The sequence below is a fragment of the Vicugna pacos genome, chromosome 34 (genome assembly GCF_048564905.1).
Source record: "Vicugna pacos chromosome 34, VicPac4, whole genome shotgun sequence".
Taxonomy (NCBI): domain Eukaryota; kingdom Metazoa; phylum Chordata; class Mammalia; order Artiodactyla; family Camelidae; genus Vicugna; species Vicugna pacos.
Genome location: NC_133020.1, coordinates 6,795,225 through 6,817,455, shown reverse-complemented (window position 1 = coordinate 6,817,455; position 22,231 = coordinate 6,795,225). Strand labels below are relative to the sequence as shown.

The window sequence follows — 22,231 nt, the reverse complement described above, 5'->3', positions numbered from 1 at the left end:
ATTTTTCTTGGAGAGAAACAGACAATTTAGTAGCTTGGCTGACAGCACCAATTTGCCATCTTGTACGAGAATAATTTTGAAACTGTAGGTTCCACGCCCACAGGCATAAAATAACTGAAGAAGAAAGAGGTGGTCTTAGACTCCAAGTGGATGGTTCTTTGTTACTTAACAACTTGGAGGAGATTTGTGGTTTAATTCGGAATCACTGTATTATCTCAAATATCCCTTTGTTTCTTTGTTCACTACGGGGCTCTGAATGTGTCATTGGTTTTCAGTCTTACTATCATTATACTTCACTACCTAGAGTGAAAAAGAGAAATTATGAGCTTCTTAGCCACAGGCACTAAGTTATATAGAGAATACACACAGGCAAGAGGGAAATGTATTTCTTCTCATTCTCTGCTTTATATATAACTTTTACTTTTGAACCTTTTCATATGGTTTCATATTTAAATTGAATAGATTTGTCCTTCTAAATCAGTGTGCTCCGATTCCTCTAATTTTGGAATTACTTTTTCCGCTACTCCATCACCAGCACCCGTAACAAGGCTCCAACACTCGGTTTACGCTCATACCTTGTATTTTTGAATCAAAAACATTCCCTTCCGTCATCTACATTCTTGGCTTCTGTAATCTTTTAAAAATGGTCCTTCTGAGACCTTTTGTAATGGCTTCCCATCTTGCCCCCAAATTGTCTTTGGGCTTCTCTTATTCATACTTTAGGTTTGGGTGCATATATTTTGTTACCATCTCAACAGGGATGACACACATTTCTGTGTTTGCCTTCCACAGCTTCACGACCGCGTTGGTTGAACACCTCGACTTGGCTTTTCCTTCTAATTGATATTTAAGAGAGTTTAATTTTTCCCCTCAGCCTAGTTGACTACTTTCCCTTTCCTTTTAATCCTTTACAACCAAATTAAATAACTTCAACTTTTTTTACTTCATATAATTTCTAAGAGGTAATTCTGAAATCTCTTAAGGGTAAACTGCTATAGAATGAATCATGCTCTTCTGGTCAATTTAAGGAAATTCTCTGAAGTCATCCTTTTATCACTATAGCCACACTTTCTCCCCTCTTAAAAATCTTGCACCTTCTTTTTAGATAAAGGTTTTCACAGTCTAGCCAATTATATATTCTTGGCTCTATTTATGTTTTTGATTTGAGCAAAACACTAATAACTTATCCACCTTCATCAAATTTACTCAGACAACTCTAAAAGTAAAAATACTTGAACCATCCATGCATTTTTTAAAAATTCAATTACTTTTGATTGCTTCTATGTGCAAAAAGTAGAAAACTTTGAGTAAATTTTAAGCCTTCCAATAATATTAAGCTTTTCCTTTATTTAGCTTATAGAAAATTCCCATGGAAACATTTATTGAATAGAAGTAAGACAATTCATTGGTTCAAAGACCACAATCATTCTTTTCTTTTAATATTGTACATTTTGCATAAGTTGCTAAATCTTCAAAAAAAAAAAAAAAACAATGTTTTTATCCAAAGTTCTCAATTGCTCTGTAGGGACCTGCTGCTTTCTCAACCAAATTTAAATTTTTGCTTAGGGTTTGAGACCCAGCACTGTTTGCTGTCACCCCATCAATCAAACTTGATTTCACATTTCAGTATAAATCTTGGCTCCTTCCAGTATTTTCACTGACCGACAATCATGGCATCTGGGCTCAGCAAATTTTAGTATCTTTTATTGGTGATCCAGATTTACCTGGCATTTGATATGCCTGCCTGGAAAGATGTTTAACTGCCTGGTGACATTATTGAAGACTGTTGCTCAGAGAAAAACAGACAAAACAGAGTTCACCGTATTAAAAAAAAAAAAAAAAAGATGCCCACTTTTTGACCTGATAATTACAATTCCAGGAATTTATCCTAATGGAATAATCAAAGATACACTGTTCATAATAGTGAAAGAAGTTCCAACAACACGAGTGTCCAGTAAGATTTCTTTAAAAGTTATCTTATATCAACGAATGAAGTTCACTTAAACTTTATACACAGAATTTTAAAATTTACTGATATGAAAAGTAAGATTTATGAAATGAAAAAGTTTAATAATTATGTATGATTCCAGTTTGTTAGAAAAAACTAAAAATATATAAATGCTTATAAAATATTGAAAGTTGAGATATCACAAGTTAAGGGTGGTTCTGTCTATGATGGAATCACAGGTAATATTAATTTTTTTCTATGTTTCCTTCTACTTTCAAGTTTTTTCTTCTATAAAAGCAATTCAATGAGATTTTTAAGTGTTATCAAAGTTTATATATATACATTTAAAATATTAAGGAATTTGGAGTCCCTGACAATGTAGATTGAAAATATTTCCTCCCTTCATCCATTCCTTTATTTTTTTTTTAACATGTAAATTTTTTCCCATTTCTGTTTTGCTCATGCCCACACATACTATCAGAAACATCTTCCTTAAATTTAATTTGTTGACCTCAAGTGGTAGTACTTGCTGTCTTCTCTCCACTGAAGTATGATTTGGTTTTAGGCTCTGAATGAAATACGATGGCATTTTAGAAAAAGAAGCCCTTACCTGAATATCAGTCAATTTGTCCAAGATGCGGCTTGCAAGCTTAGGACCGTTCTCCATGGTTGGAATGTGTATAGTCTATGAAAGAAGACCAGAGACCTTGAGGATATCCATGTACACAGTGACAAGTAAGACCCACAGCAATTATCCTGAAACAAGGAATCGTCCTCTGACAACCTGGGCATGTGTGCTGGCTCCTTACACTGAAGACTCTTTCCTATTCTGAATTTGAAAAATGATCTAGCCAGTGACAGGTTGTTTATTTCCTACAATTGATTTTTAGGGCACAACTGGTTTATATGCCAGTCTTCGGGCTGATTTGAGGAAACACTGAGACGCCAGGGTTACCTATGATAGTGTCTAAACTTGAAGAATCGTACCTCTCTCTTCCAGCATCCTTCCAGGATTAGCCTCCACATCGAACCCTCTTGGCAGGAAATGAGAAATCAAAAGATATTTTGCCACAAATTAAAGCAAGTCATTTCAGGGACAAAACCGAAGCAAGTCCATGTGTGCATAAAAGGGAGTTGTAAATCCCCCTTTTGTAAGTCCAACCTCCAGGAGCCACAACCTCCACAAAGTTGGACGGCATGGTTAAATAAATCCAAGGGTAGAGAGACTTCATGATCCAAATTCATATTTTGAGTCCCTCTCAGTCATGCCTTGCTGATTTGCAGCATTTTGAGGGTTTGATTACAACGTGGTAGACAATCCATACCCTAACTTCTTCTGATTGTGCCCTTTAGGATGATAGGATAATGAGATGTAACTTTTGGCTCTAATTGCCCCCTAAAGCAAGAGCATAAAAACGTGTTAAACTCTAAAAGCTTATTTTGGGAGGTGAAGTAACACCTGGACTTTAAATATCTGACCTAATGACAACTTTAGTTCATTGAAAGAGTGGACCAGGAAGTCCCTACCTAGGTATTACCACGGTAAAAGGTGATACAGTAGTATTACAATCAGTATGAGTATTGATATATAATAGAATAATTATTCTCCCTTGAAACCATCAGTCTGTAGATGGAATTGTCTTAGGAGCCATCCCTTAAAAGTAAGTTTGAAAAATCTCAAGCAAGGAAGCAACCACCATTAAAATCATCAGCAGGGGGAAAAGAAATTAATCCAACCAGTTGAGGAAAACAAATTATAATATTGAATTTAGAAGCCAATAGGATTTGTAGTAAATGAGTAATTTGGGCCAATTCACGTCATAAGAATAACGCCCACTTGCCTTTAAATTATAAAGTTAGATGAGGATGTTAATCATAAGTTTTGGAAATGTGTTATAAAAGGGAAAGCAAAAAAATCTGACAAGAAAATGGCAGTACAGGACCTATCAATGAGACTAACTTAGTAAGAGGAGAGAACTTCTTCCAACCAAATGCTTGAGTTCTTTTTGGACGATTTTAGTAAATGCATCAGATTTGCCAAACAAAAATTTTTTTATAAAAGGGCCTAAATAATAATAATGATAATAACAACAATGATGAAGAAAAAAGTAGGAACTGATTATTCAGATGAAATTTCTGGAACTATTCGCTATTCCTACTGCAGTAGTTTGGAAGTACTTTTGGGAACCAAAGACTGAAATTTAACCGCTTACAAAGCCTTCCTTAGTGAGCTGCTAGAAATGAAATGAATGTTAAGTCTGTTGATACATCTCCAGTCCCTAAACTGACATAATGCAGGTACCAAGGGAAACACTGACTTCCCGCCCTGTGGGAGCTGACGGGAAACCACTGGAAAGGTGAGAAAGTCATTGGCTAACACAGGTTCATCAGGACAAACTGCACTGCTGTGGGTAACAGAATGCCAAGTGATTAAGAAAAAACTCCTCTGCATCTTGGATTAATTAGCATGTCGTTCAAGTATTTAAAGAATTCAATGACAGGCAAGCACTTAGAAATGATAGGACATGAGGGACACCGTCTTACCTCACCCTTGTACAGAATGTCTGACACTGGGCAAACGACGCAGGCGGTACCCGAACCAAACATCTCCCTCACCCGGCTCTCCTCCACGGCTGTGGTCAGGTCGTGCATGGTGAGGTACCTCTCTGACACCTTAAACTCCCCCTGTTTGAAATACAAATGAAAATAAATTTTTAAGGAAAAGACAGGCCAAAAAAAGCCCTCTGGTACTTTACATTCTTAATGAACTCAAATAATGCCACAACCATCCTTAGAGGGAAAGCCAGAGAGAGTGACACCATCTTATTGGGAAGCAGGCTGAAGTGCTAAGCAACCAAGTCCAAGGTCACAGCATCTCTAAATGAGACGATCAGAATATAAAGCACAGGATCAGCATTATAAGATAGATGGTATGTTTTCATACATACCTGCTTATTTTGCCTTTTGTTATCACGGCTAAAGTCTCACAAGTTGACACATCTACTTAATGTGTGTGCTAAACCCTATTTATCCTAAAAGAATATACTATTATAGAATATTAATAATTACAGCTACCATTTTATCAGGCACCCATTACACGCCACCTCCTCTAATTTTCAAGGCGGGTATTATCACCCCCATTTTACAGATGAGAAAATTAAGGTTCAAGGAGGTTGCGTGACATCCCTAAGGCCACACAACTAGTAAATGGCAGAAACTGGATTTGAACTCAGATCTGATCCAAACTGGCTCCAAATCTGGTCCTCTTTCTGCTGTGTCTTTTATAGAATAAAAACAAAGACTGAGTTTAAATATCTGAAATATTTCATTATTTTTCAAACACTGATAGTATATTTGGACTTTGAGAAATTATATTGTATGTTTTTTTACTTCCTATACTCACTGATCTATTGACTTTATAGCATTAATCCTTTTCCTTCTCTTTAGTGCCATATTAGGCTGAGTTTCATCACAGAATTATTGGTGTAACCTCTCATCGACTTCCACTGAACTATTTGAACATTTTATTTGCTCAAGGAGAGGAAATGGGAAAAAAATTCTGACGCTTTTAAGCTATGTTTAAACTATCTGTTTAATATTCATTCTTTAATCTGTTTAATTCTCATTCTCATATGTTAGTGGTTAAAGTTCAAAGTTTGTCAAGAGGCTTTTTGAGTCAAAGGCAACAAAGAATGGATACTTTTTCTGAAAAATATAAGAGTATGTTTTAAAATCTACAAATCCACAGCAGATGAAAGTGGAAATCACGGCCCTTGGCAAGATTCAGAACATTAGAAGAAGAAAGCATCGTGTTGTACGTGTATTTGGAAGGGGCGGAAAATATGCCTGCAGTAATAGAAATACGGCTTTTTGCAAGTTTCAGTTTACCTCTGTCTGCAATTTGCAATTACATTGTACACAGGTAAATAAATAAATAAATAAATAAATAAATAAATAAATAAATAAAAATTAAATAAATAAAATTCCAGAAAATCAGCCAAGTTAACTGAAAACAAGCTGAGTTCTGTGTGCTGGAAAAGAAAAACAAAAATTTCTTGTGTATAAACAGAATTGTTTTTCCTCTGTTCACCCTTACTTATCTTTGGACAATTTCCCTTGTCTGGCAAATAATGGTAACCCCCCACATGCCTTTTGGCATTTATGTCTCACTGTTTTAAAAATAAATTATAGCTAAGGAGTCAAGAAAAAAACTTCCTCCACAATAACCTATTTTTCATGCTAGCAAATCATTAGTGTGGGAAAGCATTTACACTTGCAACTTGTCATCAGACCTTCTGTACTTGGTTGCTTTTTCTCTTTAATAAAACAAAAATTACTGAGCTTGGAAAATACATCTTTCCAACTGCAAACATATTTAGGACAGGGCAAGCTGTTTGAAATTATACCAACAGTTTGTAAATGTCATGCCCAACGTGTCAGCCAGCATGCAGCAGTTGGGTCTTGTCGACTTCGGGGTTTTGTAGAATTATTTATAGCACATTTTCTCTATTTCCAAAGCCTTTTCCAGAGGAACTGTACTCCCCTAGATGTGTGTGTTTCTAAACATTTTTCCTATTAGCACAGTTTGACCACAGTATGCTCAAAGCCTTTTCTTGTCCCTGGGAGACCATTTTAACACATGGGTCAAAAGTTCCACCCAAGAACCTTCGCCAGATAACCAACTCATTCAATCTTCATCTTGAATATATTAAGTCATTTCCAATACCGAATGGTTTAACACAGTTGCCTGCGTCGCATGGATCAGAAAGGCTACTGAAAATAACTTTCTATTTGCTTGAACACTTAGATTTTAAAATAAGAATGTATGTGAATGTGGGAGGACAGGGGGCAGGAAGGAGGGAGAAAGAAGGCAGCCCAACTAATAATGTTATGTTAGTAAACATTTATATGTCAGTAAAATTCTTCAGCTTCTATGACAAGCATGGTTACACTGGAATAAACAGAGGGAGGAAGGACTATGTGTCACTGCCATCTGGAAACAACCCACTAAGACGTGAAAAGTTAAGGACAAGCAAAAAGGAAGCATGTGAAGTGTAAACCAGGTGAACTGGTAGGAGACACCTGGCGTGAAGCTTGAGCCAAGCACTGGAAGACTTCTTCACTGGGAAGACTCGTTCAACTGGTTTCTGCCTGCCCGATAAACAATGCTTATTTGATAGTCTTGCCAAGACAGTCCTCCTAGAAGAGTTCTTGTCACTCAAGATTGAAAGATTAGATAACACTGGTTGGAACAACAGGATATTATTTCAAAGCAAAGCTGGGCTTCGTTTGATTCCTTTTTGTTTGATGCTTATGAAAGTTGCTCACGTCGAAGGCACCCACCCACTTGTGTGTCAGGTCCAGGATGCTCTGCCTCGTCACTCCTGGGAGAATGATGCCATCTAGCGGAGGAGTGGCCAGTTCTTCTTCTGTCAATTAGAAATCGGAAGAATTTCAAACTTTAACTGTATCAACCATACCCTTTATCAACAGCCATTAAAACAAAAAAAATTACTCTCATAATTTTGCTGGTAATAAACATGAAAATGACATGACTGTTCTGCATTGTCAAACTGCCCACATCAATTCACTCTTCAGGTAAATCCTTACATTTGGGGGAAGAAAAGAAAGAAGAAGGAAAAGAAAGGAAATCAGTCAGCTAACCATCTTTAATTTATCCTGAACCAGGAAAAAAATGAGATGGCTATCCACTAACAAACAGCAAGAGTTATAAAATATTCTTAAGAGGAACATTCCAAAGTCAAAATGTACCTTCGTGGTTAAAGCTGGTTAATAATTAGAAAAATGTAGTGGGGAGGGTATGGGGCTGTCAAGTGGTAGAGCGCATGCTTAGCATGCACAAGGTCCTGGGTTCAAGCCCCAGTACCCCCACCAAAAAACTAATTAAATAAATAAACACAATTACATCCCCTTGAAAGACAGAAGGGAGGGAAGGGAAGGGGCAGGGAGGGAAGGCGAGGAAAAGAAGAACGTAGACAGACCCTTACTGAGAAACACAGGGCATTACCGAACCTTCTAAGAATACTGTGGAGAAACCCAGCCCTAAGAAGGGTGCGTGCCTCAGGCTGGTCCCTGTTCCCACTCTGGCCTTTGACAAGTCTACCCAGAGTGCTTTTCAGACCCGGTGGAGTACCCACATCAAAAATGGAGATGCTGGCTTCACCCTCTGAGACTCAGATGCAACACGCTCAGGGTGGGGCCGAGCATGTACGTGGCTAACAAAGGAAAAATGAAAGAAGGAAAGAAAGAAATCCAAAACACAGACCAGAACTCCACGGCTGACTCAGAAGAGAGCCAAGGCCGAGACAGTGGGCTACTATGAGAATGACCTCAGGCCCTCCTAACCATGGCGAGGGCTGGCATGGTCAGCTGTCCACAAGAGTCACTGTGGTCCGCCAGCCACGGAAGCCTCCTCACACAGGGTGCCTCTGGTACTTAACATCCCCCCTCCTCCTCAGCTGGCACCCAGGATTCTGAATCTAGGGAGAAATTCGAACTTTAAACCATCTCTTTATATAGATGTTGAAACCTGTAACAGATGGTGTATCACCAATCATGTGTCTACAGAGGAATTCTCCCAGGGTAGGCTGGAAAGGATCAAGCTGTGTAGCATCACACTGTCTTTGAGTTCCAGGGCTGTTTTTGCAGCTAAAAAGGACTTCAGAAGTCACCTGGCGCAGCCCTCATTTTATAGAAAAAGAAACTGAGGCCCTAAAACTTGAGTTATTTGCCAAGGTTGGTTGACACTGGGGAGAGTCAGGACCAGAGCTTAGGTCTCTCAGCACTGGGGCCACTTCAGTTTCTCTTCCTATATTGTGGTCTGGGCTCACTCACCCCACTGTGAACACATCAGACGTCCCCAACAACAAAGCTATCTGGAAGACCAAGATCTATATTTGTTCCTGTGTCCCCAAAACTCAGCAACCTATCTGGCCCAGAGTGGTACGTAATAAATATGTTTGAACTTAAAAAAGAAGAAGAAGAGAAGAGTCCTCTTTTGCTAGGATAGAGCAGCATGACTTCTTTGAATTTTGTTTCTAAAAATCATCTGCTGAAAACCACTTTCTGGAAAGAAGAAAATTTGTTCTTGGCAACGTTCTTAGGGCTACTTTGTGTCGTGTTTAGCAGGATTGATCTCAAAACAAACGTGTTTTGCAGTAGCTAGCTAGCTAGATCGATAAACGTACGGGTCTCTATGTGTATGCATAAATGCATAAACACACCACACGCAGAGACAAACACTTTCCGTGCCCCGAAACCGGACCTCTCCTAACGCTTACTGAGCTCTGGGACTGCAATAAAGTTAAATGAAAACAGCAGCCCCGCCATGTGCAAACGCAGGTTTGTGAAATATATTTAACACCCAAAGCTGTAACCACTAGCCTGAGGTCAAGGAACAGAACATCTGCTTCTCTGGTTCCCAGACAGCGATGATGACACGACAACATTTGGGTGAGAAATATTCATTTTCCTCTGCAACCACAAACATGCTTACCAGAGCCAGCCCTAGCTCCAGACTGCCCAAAAGGAGGGAAACAGAGCCTACGAACGCAGCTTGTTTTTGACAGAGAGATCATTTGTAGAGGATGAATTCAGAGGCAATCACAGCAGGAGTCATCTGAGACTTCCCAAGTTCAAGCACTAATGGGAACCAGGAATGTGGGTTTGCGTTAAGTGTCCCAAATGCCATCAGTATGATTATTCATTTGTTTCAACAACATATACTGAGCGCCTACCACATGCCTTTGGCCGTTCTAAGCACTATGGATACAGCAGTGAACTCCCTGCTTACTTTCCAATAGGCAGAGGCAAACAATTATGTTAAATACTATGTTAGATGATGGAGCAGGGAAAAAGTGATGGAGAGTGCTGGGGGAGAGTTTAGAATATTGAGGTGTCCAAGGAAAGCCTCACTGAGAATGGGATGGGATACGCGGCAAAGACTTCAAGGAGGGGAGGGGACAGCCACACAGGAAAGTTGGTATCAATGCCCCCCAAACTAACTGCGAACTCAGCCACCACAACTGGGGCTCATCCTCGGGGAGCTCTGTTGTTCAGTACAAGATAAAAGTGTTCTGGGGGAAGGGGATAGCTCAGTGGTAGAGCGCGTGCTTAGCGTGCACGAGGTCCTGGGTTCAATCCCCAGTACCTCCATCAAAAAACAAAATAAATAAAACCTAATTACCACCCCCTGCAAAAAAAAAAAAAAGCTAAAAATGTTTTTCCGACCATGAAGAGCAAGTGTGTGTGTTCAATTAATCATCAACGGAATAAAAACGGAGAATTCAGGGCTGTGTGATCTTACCACACCAGGGTTGCTGTTACTGGAATCAAAAGCCACACGAATTACAGGCCAAGTACCACAAAACAGTGTACAGCCCTGCACAGCCATCCTGTCCCCAGAGGAGAAGGGAGAGGGGGCGCTCATTTGGGGGAGGGTGGATTACTCCTGAAAGAACTCTGCTTATACCTCCAGTTGGTAAAGTTCGGGGAGGGGGAGGGAAATCAATACTTTACTGATTTTTTCAACTCATTATTCTTTGCATTTTCCTCACACCGCATGGTATAAATCAAAGTTACTGGAGTTCCTTCAATGTCTTTTTTTCTTTTTTTTTTAAGCCCGAAAGTTATTCTTGACATTCTACTTACTTCTCTCACACTACTGTTCAAACATTTATTCCATTTCCTTTCTCCCTCCTTCAGATTTTATCTGATCTGTCAGGTGAACACCCTCAAACTAAAGGAGTTTATTCACAGTAAAATTAAAGTTATCTCAGGCAACCATAGCCTGAATAGTAACTCTTAAGGTCTGGTATATTTTGTAAGAGTCAGAAGACAAATTCATTCCTTTCTGTTCTGTTCCACCTCCCATGGTGGAAATGGTTCATGATTATTGTTTGGATAAGGGGTAATTTTTCACCAGGACAGTTCCCAGTGTTTCTGGTTAAATCATGTGGTTCTGATTCAGACTGCTTAAATCCTGACCTCTCCCATCCATAAATAAGGATGGTGCCACTTCTGTGTGATGTAACTGGTTTTGTTTGGGGTTGTATGTGGTTGTTTTTGGGAGGGTGGGGAGTGGGGATGGCAGTGGGCAGGTGGAAAGAGTGAGTTGAATTAATTTATCATCTCCTAAGTGCAGAGTTCAGCACTAGCTGAATGGAAGAATGAGCATGATCTATATATTTGCATGTGCCAAGGATTACCCACGGTTAACCCCCAGGACAAGGTGTACTCACCACACCTTCTGTTTATTCTAACACTGACTGGAATTTAAGGCTCATCTTAAAACTCTCTGCAAGTCATGCTCAAATTAGCTCTGAAGTCAGCCACATCTGAATCACCATTTTCCTCTATTTGTAGCCAAATAACAAAAGGAGCAACAGAGGCTACTGTTGCTGCTTCAGGATGAAAACTTCATAGAAAATTTTAATTAAAACCAGTTCCAAGACTTCGTAAGTATTTGGAAACATATTTTTTAATAGGTTGACTTTTTTTTTCCCCCTTAATTAAAAAAATTTTTTTTCGAGGGGGGAGGAAATTAGCTTTATTTATTTATTCTTAGAGGAGGTACTGGGGATTGAACCCACGACCTCATGCATGCTGGGCATGTGCTCTAGTGCTTCAGCTATATCCTTCCCTCCTCCCCCGGAAACTTATCATTTTACATTTCTAGTTGTTACACTAAATATTGTGAAATGAACAGACTAAGAATGTAAACAAGCCATAAAAATGGTTTTAAATGTTTTGACTATTGAAATTCTAATGCAAATAAATGCATATATTTGTATTTTTCTCCTCCATTAATGGGAAAAATATCATTCAATCCAATACCACAGACATTGCCAAAATGTCACTGAACCCCTGTGGTCTCTGCCAACTTAAAAAAAAAAAAAAAGAAGAAGAAGAAGAACAGCAAAGAGGGATAAAAATGAGCATGCAAGGATATCAAGGGTAATAAAGTACTGATTTTTATAGTAGGCATATAATATTGAATGAACCAATCTAAACACAATTTCCAAATAGACTGATTTGTCCTTAAAAATGTGTTCTTTATTTAAATTGAGCTCCAGAGTAAACCTGGAAGGTTTCTAATGTACTATCAAAATATGTAGGAAGAGCATCGACTGCTAAATGAATTACAGTGAGAGAGTACACCAAATTTCCTATCAGTAGAAACAGTAGACGATGTTGGTTACTACAGCATTTTATACACCATATGTGGTGAAAAGACCACTGAACTGATGATCTGAAACCCACCTCCAAATGTACGGGATTTCAGAAAGGAAAAATGGAAAGAAGATGGCAAGGGGGATAAGGCAGCACATCTTCAAAATGTGGAGATTTAAATTCCTTAAGTTGACATCTCAATAGTAAGCATATCTAAAGCCAAAAAAAAAACCGAAAAACCAAGTAAACTTCAACTCATGGTCACCTGGACAGCAAAAGCACAAAAGTTCTTAGATTTTTGGAAATTGTGCTACTTATTCTCTTGTTCTAAGGTTCTAGTTCTTTTCTTTCCAGTCTCACTGAAAAGGACTGAAAAATAGCAAAGAGCTGAAATCTGAGTAGATTACCTCCATCTTCATTTATCCAGTAAAGAAAAAGATTCATAGTTCCAACTTCAGTTATCTGATTATCCTCTCCATAGAGCCACAGAACCTGCTGACACCCGTTATCCACTGCTTCACACTGGGCAAAAAGAGACGAGCCATAATTCCTTTTAAGAAAGAGGAAATACACTGATTATGAATGTATCTCAGCCCCTCAGCGCCCACCTCCTATTAAGTCTTTCATTCATGTGTGGATGTAGGCAACATACTACATTCTTAGTATAAATACTCTAGTTAACTGCATAATATTAAAGGAAACATTATATTCACATGTGGATGTAGTCAACGCACTATGTTCTTAATATATATACATTCTACTTAACTGCATAGCATTAGAAAACCTGAATGGTCTAAGGAGGGAGGGTATAGCTCAAGTGGTAGGCTGCCTGCCTAGCATGCCTGAGGTCCTGGGTTCAATCCCCAATACCTCCACTGAAAAATCAAATAAATAAATAAACCTAATTACCTCCCCCTGCCAAAAAAAATTAAAGGAAAAAAGAAAGAAAACCTGAATGGTTTAAATGCACTCATCTAAGAGAGAGCAAAGAAAAACCGTGAAATCCTGACTTGAAAAGTAGATACAGGCAAAGAGCCAGGTTAACAGTTAAAAGTTATCAAGTTTACATGAATTATTTCATTTAAACCCCACCAACACTATGAGTTAAGTCACATTGTTATTTTCACGGTTCAGATGAGAAACTGAGGTTTAGAGAAGTAACTTATACCAAGTTACAGCAATCAATTAGCAGAGCACCAGTCCTGTGCGCTCTTAACTGAGACCTTTCAATACAACCAAGAAATGCCTAATGCCCAAGGTCTAAATTCCCTAAAAGGTGAGACAAGATGTTAAAAATCCTGACTTTAATCAAAAAGTATTCCAAAAAGCCTATTTTTCTCAACCAGCACTATTCACCTTGGATTATTCAAAATCAAAGGAACATGGCCTATCTTCCTGGAATGACAGTGCAGTATAGTCAGTTTTATTAATTAACTAATTACTTGGAGAAGTTTAAGTAAACATGGTAGGCGAGCAATTTCCTCTGTGACCCATAGTGTAAGATACAACTGATATTTACCACCCCACCCCACCCCTGAAAAAGGGCACATGGAGAATAAATTCAAACTCAAGAGAGAAGAGATTTAAATATCTTGGAACTGTCTTTTTTAAAGAAGACATATCTTGAGAAATGGTCTATTATTTGTAAGGAAAACTGACTTCTAAATTAAACAGAAATACTAATGTTTTTTATACCTTAAAATTTCATTTGGCATGGGGAGATTCACTCATGACCATGCCTCGCTCTCTCACTGTCCTCATTAATTCCAACTCTATGTTGCCTTAGGAGAAAAGGAAGTAACATTTTAAATTTATCTTTTATTAAACTTAAATGGGAAAATTTTGGATTATAATACAAAATATGCACCAATGTTTTAAATAAAACATGAGAGTCCTCAAATAAATGTGATGCATGCTTGCCTTCCTAAGCTCCTGGTTGTATAATTCACTTTCCTTGGCTTCCAGAGGACAATTAGCGAACAAGTTTGAGAAGCACTTCCATCCAACAATCGGGGCTAGGAAATAAACCCTAGACCCATCCTTGGACTGTGAAGCCCCCAGAAGTACACAGAAACAAACAATCAAACATACGACAATAACTATTATGAAGCATTAATGTTACCCTCCACAAAACTACACACCTAGGTCCTTTAAATGATCTCTTCTACATCTGGGCAAGATTAAAACATGTAGTATTGTCTAAGTCAAGGTGTAAGTTACATAAAAGATCATAGATCATAGTGGCTATCGGCCATCCTCATCTGCACAGCTTCTCTGCCCACTCTGTTCCCTTTGCTCTTCCCATGGAGCCAAGTCCTTCTGCTTGGGTGGACAATCGTAGCATCTTGCCCTGCCACAACTGAATAAAAGGGTGGGCATGTCACTAAGCTGCTTCTAAGTTCTTCCTCAAGCTCATTCACTCATTCATTTTAATGCATGAAACCTGAAAGACATATGGCCTCCCTTTAGGAGCAGCAGTAGCTTGTTTGCTATGGGATGTAAGCCTGGGTCTATGTGTCCACGATTACCAGCCTTCAAAGGAGAAGGCATCTGAAGTGAGAGAGACCTAGGCTAACACAGAGCCAGAAGCCATGACAAGAGATGGAGGGAGAAGGGAAAGAGAGAGAAAGGGAGGGAAGAGAAGGATTGGAAGTGGTGTGGGTTGGACACAGCCAAGGGCTAAAGAAACCTGGTAACAATGACTTGAGCCCCTAGCTGGTCCACTGCTACCATCCTACTGACATGAGCCAATCAATCCCTTCTCTGCTTAAAATGGTTTGAGCTGGGCCTTTTGACTTGTAACTCAAAGACTACTGGCTAATAACTGAAATATTTTAGAAAACTATGGGAAATAGGCCTTGTAGAATATGGCCACTGCAATCTGAGGCATGAGGTTTACTCACACCAACATAGTGTTAAGATTCATTAAAAAGACCCTCCAAATGTATACGTCATAACACAGATAATAAAATGGAAATTACCCGTCAATTTGGAAATGACACAATTCTGAAATACAGGAGGCTTTCATTTTCAATGGCCATTAACTGTCAAAGCACCCATATTCAGAACTGACAGCAAATAGGCAAAACCTGGGTTAAGTTGTAAATAACTTTTTAATGAGTATAAACCATTCTGCAGGGGGGAATCTGATAGAAAGAGCATGGGTTTGGGGCCAGCAGGCCCAGAAGCAACTTTTATTTCTGCTACTGGGTTATAAATGAACTTAAGCAAAGTCAGTTCATATTTTTGCTTCACTGAATTAATTTGGCAAATCAAAGTACTTGTTTTATATACTGCATAAGGTTGTCTGGCAAAAGTAAAAAAGTAGAAGTTAAGAAACAGGTTATTTACACCTGTTATACTCTAATGAAATTAAAAACAAAACAAAACAAAACAAAACAAAAATGACTATTTAACTGACTTTTCTCTAGTTCATAGGATAAAATTGAGATTTTACCATATCTGAAAATACAGAACCAATTTCTCTCGTAAGTATAATGTCCGTTGGTCTATTCAAAAACAAAGAGAATTTTCATAGTGTGGAATACCTAGCCTTTTAAAGAAACTTCTAAAAACAAAACACACGCTTTTGAGAGTATGGCTGAATCAGAACTACGGTTCCCAGCATCATAAAGCTACTTGGGCAGGAAAAAGAATTAAAGTCCTCGGCTGCTTCAGTGCATTGAAAGGAAAAGGGATTTTTATTTGTTTGGTGTTTAATTGATTGCTATATTCTACAGGTGGTGTTTTTCCCCAAACTCAAATGTGTACCAAAATTCTCTCTCAGGTATAAACTGTATTATTAATGACCGCAGGGTAATGGATACGTTGGTAATAATACATTTGGGTTTCCTCCCACATTCTGCCAATATTCAGAAGAGAAACACATGTCCTTAGAGGAAAGAGAAAAATGAAAATGTGGGAAAACTCCTTCCGTGGAAAATTTTAAATAGAAATTTCAAATAGAATCTGGGAGACTAGAAATATTAAATACATCTCTCCAAAAGAGGAAATTCTGTTGTGTGAAATCCAACTGATTGCTCCTAAGATAAAAAAGATTTAAGAAGATTAAACAAGAAAGGAAGAGAATCCGACAATATAAACTATTGTCTGCTGAGAGGGTATCACCTACCGGGCAGGGTACTAAATACTTAACCCTAATATTTCCTTGAATCTTCTTAACACAACCCTAGACTTTATTATACTCGTAGGAAAAGAGGACTCAACTGCACAAGATCACACAGATGTAAGTACATGGCTTCCAGATTATCTGATTCCCAAAGTCATGCCCGTAAGTTCTAACACCACACTAACTGCGAGCCCCCTGTGTGCCAGCCAGGGTCCAAGGCACTTTATATTACCCGCCTTCATCCTCACAGGTAAGGTGGGCAATATTATCCTGACTTTATAAATGAGGAAACGGAGGCTTAGAGAAGTAACAAGCCCAAGGCAGTTAGGTTTTTTAAGCCAGGTCTTTTTGACTTCACAGCTTACACTCAAACGCAGAATGATAATACAAGGGGGGAGAAAAAGAGAAAAATTAAGATGGAGAGAGGGAAAGGCCTGAATTAGTCCAAATTAACTAAAAACTAAGAACCTGCCTGGGAATAAAGATGTTCCTATGATGAAAGAGCGACTTCTAGCTCAGGGCTTCTCAACGTTAGCTGTACAACAGATAAATTTGGATGCTCAGGCTATCTGCCGGGCCAACTCCTAAACCAGCATCTCTTGGGGCGGGGGGTGAGGGGGTGGACCCAGGCAACACTCAGTGGCAAAGCTCCCCAAGTGACTTCAATTCGCAAGCACAGGTGAGAACCGCTGTGCTAAAGCTCTTATTCAGCCGGGTGCCTTCATACTGCTTTTCTCACTAACGTGTGTTTAGAAATAAAAGGACAATAGGACCCCTGATGGCTTCAAAACAGCGAAATCATCTTAGGATTTAAAATGTACATATATATATATATATTCTCTTCACATTCACTTAGACAGGAAGCAGAAAGTTCTTGAGCTTATTTGATGAATAGCAATTGACTACAGATGTGCTAAAAGAGGCTTGAAAGGTAACTACTGAATTAATTAGGTTTAGCACGGAGCAATGGCACACGAATCTCAGGTTGCCGCCAAACATCCTTGTCAGCTAAACCAGCTGATAGTCAATGCAAGATCATCTGCTGCCCTCGGACTCCTCCCGGCTGCAAGTACAGGAGAGAACTTTAGAACTTCCTGCAAACAACAGGCAGATGAGCACAAAGTCCTTTCTTTGGTGACTGCCTGCCTTCCTGCCATTTTTGCTTTTACTCGTGAAATACAATATTCTCTTCTCTAAGAGATCTCAAGTCAACCTCCAGTGATCATGGTCCACCTGAGCCTAACAAGGCAAACTACTAATTCACTTTATAACTGACTTTATTTGTTAGAGCAGTTTCAGGTTTACAGAAACTGGGCAGAAAGCAGAGCTCCCATCTACCGTTCCCCCACCTTCCCACGTTCAGAGTCTCCTATTATCACCATCTTGCATTAGTGTGGTGTGCTTCTTACACACTAGTTGTTCATAGTAACACTGGGGTTCACTTTTTGTGTTCTATATGAGAAAATATTAATTTTGCGTGTGTTATATAGAAAGTATTAATTTTGTGTGTGTTATATAGAAAATATTAATTTTTATTGCCCTAGAGTGATCATGCATCCTGTGAGACTCCATTATTATTCTGTTCAGAACAAATAACAACCTACCCAGATACCCAACTAAAGATTTCCCTGCAATTTCTCCACATCCCTGTGTTATCTTTTCCCTAGGCCTGTAGGGGGAGCTAGAAAGCAAGATCTAAAGAAGAAAAACTTTTAAACGATTCTCTCTCCGTCAAGACTTGCTTTACTGCAGCGTGCACTCTACGAGAAGTTTCAGCAGTGACAGAGATGGCATGCGTGTGCATCCGCTGCGTGAAGAAGTCTGAACCAGTGAAAAAGACTCTCTTGATGAGAACACACAAAAGTAGTTTTCCACCTGACCAGCCTCGGACCTGGTCAGGAAGGAGTGCTCTAGAGCAGAAGGGAAAAAGGGACTAAGTATCATGGGCTCCATCAGGATTTTTCTAGCCCACTGAGGGAATGCAGTCGCTGAAACTGCCAGCAGGGATGACACGACAGAGAATTTTACCACCGGGCTTGCTTTTGGTAGAAAAGACAGAAAGACAGAAAGACTACGGAGGGGTCAAAGCCAGCTGTCAGTGTCTCCCTCGCATCCCACCAGCGCAGCATTCAACCCTCCCAGGGCTCCATGAATCTACGTTTTGTACCAGGGCCCAGAAGACTGCCACCGAGTCACCTTGCAGGCCCTGCTGCTGCCCGGGGTGGTGACATACACAAAGGAAGAGCCGTGCTGGCTAATCCGGCTATTCTTGCTCACCCGTGGGGGCTTCCCGATTCCCGGCCAAGTCCACCCCTGAAACTGTCTAACACTTTCAAACGCTCTCTGCTTCCCAGCCAGCTACATATGGCCTATGAGACTGGCCTGACCGCGCCAAGGCCGGGCTGTCCCTCAGCCAGCTGGCAGCAGGTACGGCCACGGTCTGTGGCGATGAAGACAGCCCTTCAGCGAAGCAGGCACCTTCCCCAGACAGGACTCCTTGGAGCCAGCTGAGAGCCTCGGCCCCAGCACCAGCTGCTCTTTCGCCAACCGTCAGCCTGCAGCCAGGGACCAGCAGCGGGGGGCGGCTCGTTCAAAGCGCTGCTTTTCTTCCTGGTTTGGTGGCATCAGTTCTTGTGTGTCTGAAACACTCGATGTTTCGCCCTTATAATAAGGAGCCACAGAGGTTATCCTTTAAACCACTCGCACATTGAAAACACTGAGGCCCAAGCACAGGACAAAACCGAGCCTCCCAGCGTGAATGCTAAGGTGTGTGCTCGTGTTGAAGTGACGTGGTCACGACGACTCTTTCCTTTAGACAGAAACACGGACTGACTTACCCTCCCATCTTGCAGTCCCCAGTCCCACCTTTCCAGGCTCTTACAAACTTCGGATTGGCCCACAGGGACACTGGATTAAAGCTTCCGCTTGAAAAATAAGGTCCCACTGGGCTCAAGATTACAAAGAGCAGGGCTTTGGTAGGCTTCTTGACTCCCAGAGAAGGCTGTAATAAAGTAAAAGCACACACAGCGGTTCATTTAAAACGCAGACACCAGTCTCCAAGTCTAGAACAGATCTGTAACCACCTCCCAGAAGGGGCCACGTAAGGACAGCCGCTCCTTCTAAAGCCCAGTTACACAAAGCTTGATGGTCTTTCCCTTCTACGAAGAAAACACCGAGAATGGGGTGCTTCAGTTTTCACTTTGCTTTACCGGGTTATCATTTTAAAAGTAAAGCAACTTTGTCGATTTCTCTTATTAGCAGGCTTTTTAGAGGAGAAGTATATTTTTGACAACTGGCCACGCATTAACCTCTTTCAATGTTGCACTGATTGGGAGTTGAAAAAGGGAAGAACCCAGACATGTCGCTGGCAGGGGAAAACCTAAGATTTGCTTCTCTGACCGCATCGGGACACACCAGGGCCCCCCGCAGATGTGGGCTTAGGGGAGTGTGCCAGAGCACATGTCACTGTGGCAGACACCAGGCAGCAACAGCGTAGCTTCACTAGAGGCAAAGACAGCAGACAAGAGAAATCCTTCCCCGCAAAAAAGACAGAGGACGAAGGACTCAGGAATTTGTGTCAAGAATGACAGAGAGAAAATGGCCTTTCCTACAAACACTGGAAAATCACACGCCAACAATGCAAAATCATACAAATTCTTCCAGCACAAAAGTAGTTATAAGGAATTAACTGTCAGCTGTTTTTTAAAGAGGGATATTGATAGGCTGAAAAGTTTTGAGGGCTAAATATCAGAAAGGCAAAAAAAGTCACTGGGCTACTCTGTGCAGTTCAAGACAAAACCACACGAGTAAAAAAACAAGTCAGGACTGATCCACCAAATGTCTTGGGATGTAAGATGCGTGTTCAGTCTTCACTAGAGCCTGGTCTGTCTGGACGGGGCCAGTTGTGGGTCACAGAAGGGAGAGGAGACTGAATTCTAGCTGATAGTGAAACTGGTTGAATGTGGACCTGGGGATAGATTTTTTCCTCTGAATTGTATCCCTTCTTCCACTACCTATTAGCTGAAGGCTCCTCACCCTACTTACTCCCAGGCTATCAAGAATCAGGTAGGTAAAACATTTGTGAGCATAAAACAGCATGCTTGTGTATGTGCACACTGATGCCATCAGCAAGGCTGGCGGACCCTGGGAAATGGGAAGCTGAGTCCACCTGCACTCATGCAGTGAACACGGGACCACACAGGGCTCGGCCGGCCAGAGCAAATGGCTGATCTGTGACAGATAACCAAGTTAAAGAAATTAGCCGGCAAGCGACAATAGATTTGGGGTTTTTTTCTCATTCCTGTTCTTTACTGGGGGTTGAAGAGGTCATCCCCACAAAGGAAGAGTCAGGAGCCTTCAACTCCATTTGCTTTTCTTGGTTTCATTATTTGGAAAAGAAAACCTAAGGGTAACACACACATCTTTGATAAAAATGTGATAAAAACTGACTATCTTATCTCTGCACTTTCATTTACCTACCAGTTAAGTAAATATACATCATGTCAGGAGTGCTTTGAAGCTTAAAACTTAAAAAAAATTAACCATTGTAATGACAAATTAAGCGTCTTAACAGAATTTAGAAATATAATATACAGGACACAGTCTCACAATGTACCTAGCTTTTCATTTTCTAAATAAAACAGCCTATTTATGGTCAAGCTGACAAGCATTTTATTAGCTACCACACGAATGCCTGGACACATGTATTTTCTTTTGCAACCTGCACTCTGTTAAAAAAAGTAATTATATCTCATCATCATGGAATTTTTTTTGAGGTTAAATTTCATCCCATTCATTTCCTTCCTTGATTTTAACTGAGAGGTAAACTTGCATTTATTCCACTAGGTGGGAGTAGAGAGAGCACAGATGGAAAACGGAGTAACGAGCATTAAACCTATTCCAGAAAAGATTACCCTGATAAACCTTTAAGTCACACTTTAGTTCTTAGCAAGCAGGCAAATTACAGACTAGAATTTTTCAGTGCTGAGAGAAAATTGTTCATGTGCACTAACATTTTATTTTCTGAAATTTAAGCAAGGTCAAACTCATGTTTTACCTGTATTTCAAGTACTAGTGTTCACCTTCATCCTTAAATGATTATTTATATCGAATGTCTTTTCATGAAAAGAGCTCTGTGACTTTACTGAGAAGGGTCACACTGCTTTCATGAGTGAGAATAAATCAAATGTAACTTTACGGATCAGGAAGGGAACTTGGCAACTGGGTCTGTTTCTACCCTCAAGAACTATTATTTGTTCTTAGTCTGAATTCTCCCTTCTTTCCTGGAAAGCAATTTAAATTCTGTGCTACTGCTGTAGTTAAGAGTAGTCAATAGTATAATATTAACCCAACGGCAATGAACAAAATTCTATGATGACCAGGTCAGGCTTCTGATTAAATAAAACAAAAGCCGCATAAATAAAAATACGGACAATAACAACTGATAAGTTATGTAGATCAGTTCCAAAGTCTTATTTTGATCAATTTTTAAAAACTCTTCTCTAACAGTTTCTTGGATTATTTCAATACATAAAGAATTGATAGGGGTTTTAAGAAACGCCACAGAAAACGAGGAATATAAAATCTCAGATGCGAAGTTGACATTGAAGTTGAAATTCTGATGTGTTCAAAAAAACAGACTCTACTTTTTAAGTTACATCTCACTAATAGTAAATAACAAAAAATATATATGGGTATTAAATATGCATATGTTTTGCACAGAATACCAGGACACCTGGGTGTGATGGAATACAGACATTTCACAGCGTAATTACCGCTTGTTTGTCGCTGAGATTACTTTACAGAAAGGTGAGATTACAGAGGTGATCTGATGGCAGCAAGCGCTCAGCAAGCTGAGAAAGGTACTACTTATTAGTCCTTGTTTTGGCCTGGAAGGCAGAGAAACACAACAGCCATGCAGACTTGAGAACGATTCTGCCAGGCAAGGCAAATAAAAGACAGAA

The 22,231-nt window shown here is 39.8% G+C and overlaps 1 protein-coding gene across 1 annotated transcript in view; it reads right to left on the bottom strand.

Annotated features, from left to right (window-relative positions):
- Positions 1-22,231, bottom strand: part of BCAT1 (branched chain amino acid transaminase 1) — a 77,650-nt gene that overhangs the window by 5,533 nt on the left and 49,886 nt on the right. Inside the window, exons 6-10 of the mRNA XM_031670611.2 lie at positions 19,106-19,269; positions 12,547-12,689; positions 7,292-7,377; positions 4,493-4,633; positions 2,559-2,633 (exon numbers count right to left, since the gene is read on the bottom strand). Of these exons, the coding sequence (XP_031526471.1) occupies positions 2,559-2,633; positions 4,493-4,633; positions 7,292-7,377; positions 12,547-12,689; positions 19,106-19,269 (609 nt within the window). The remainder of the gene's footprint in view (positions 1-2,558; positions 2,634-4,492; positions 4,634-7,291; positions 7,378-12,546; positions 12,690-19,105; positions 19,270-22,231) is intronic.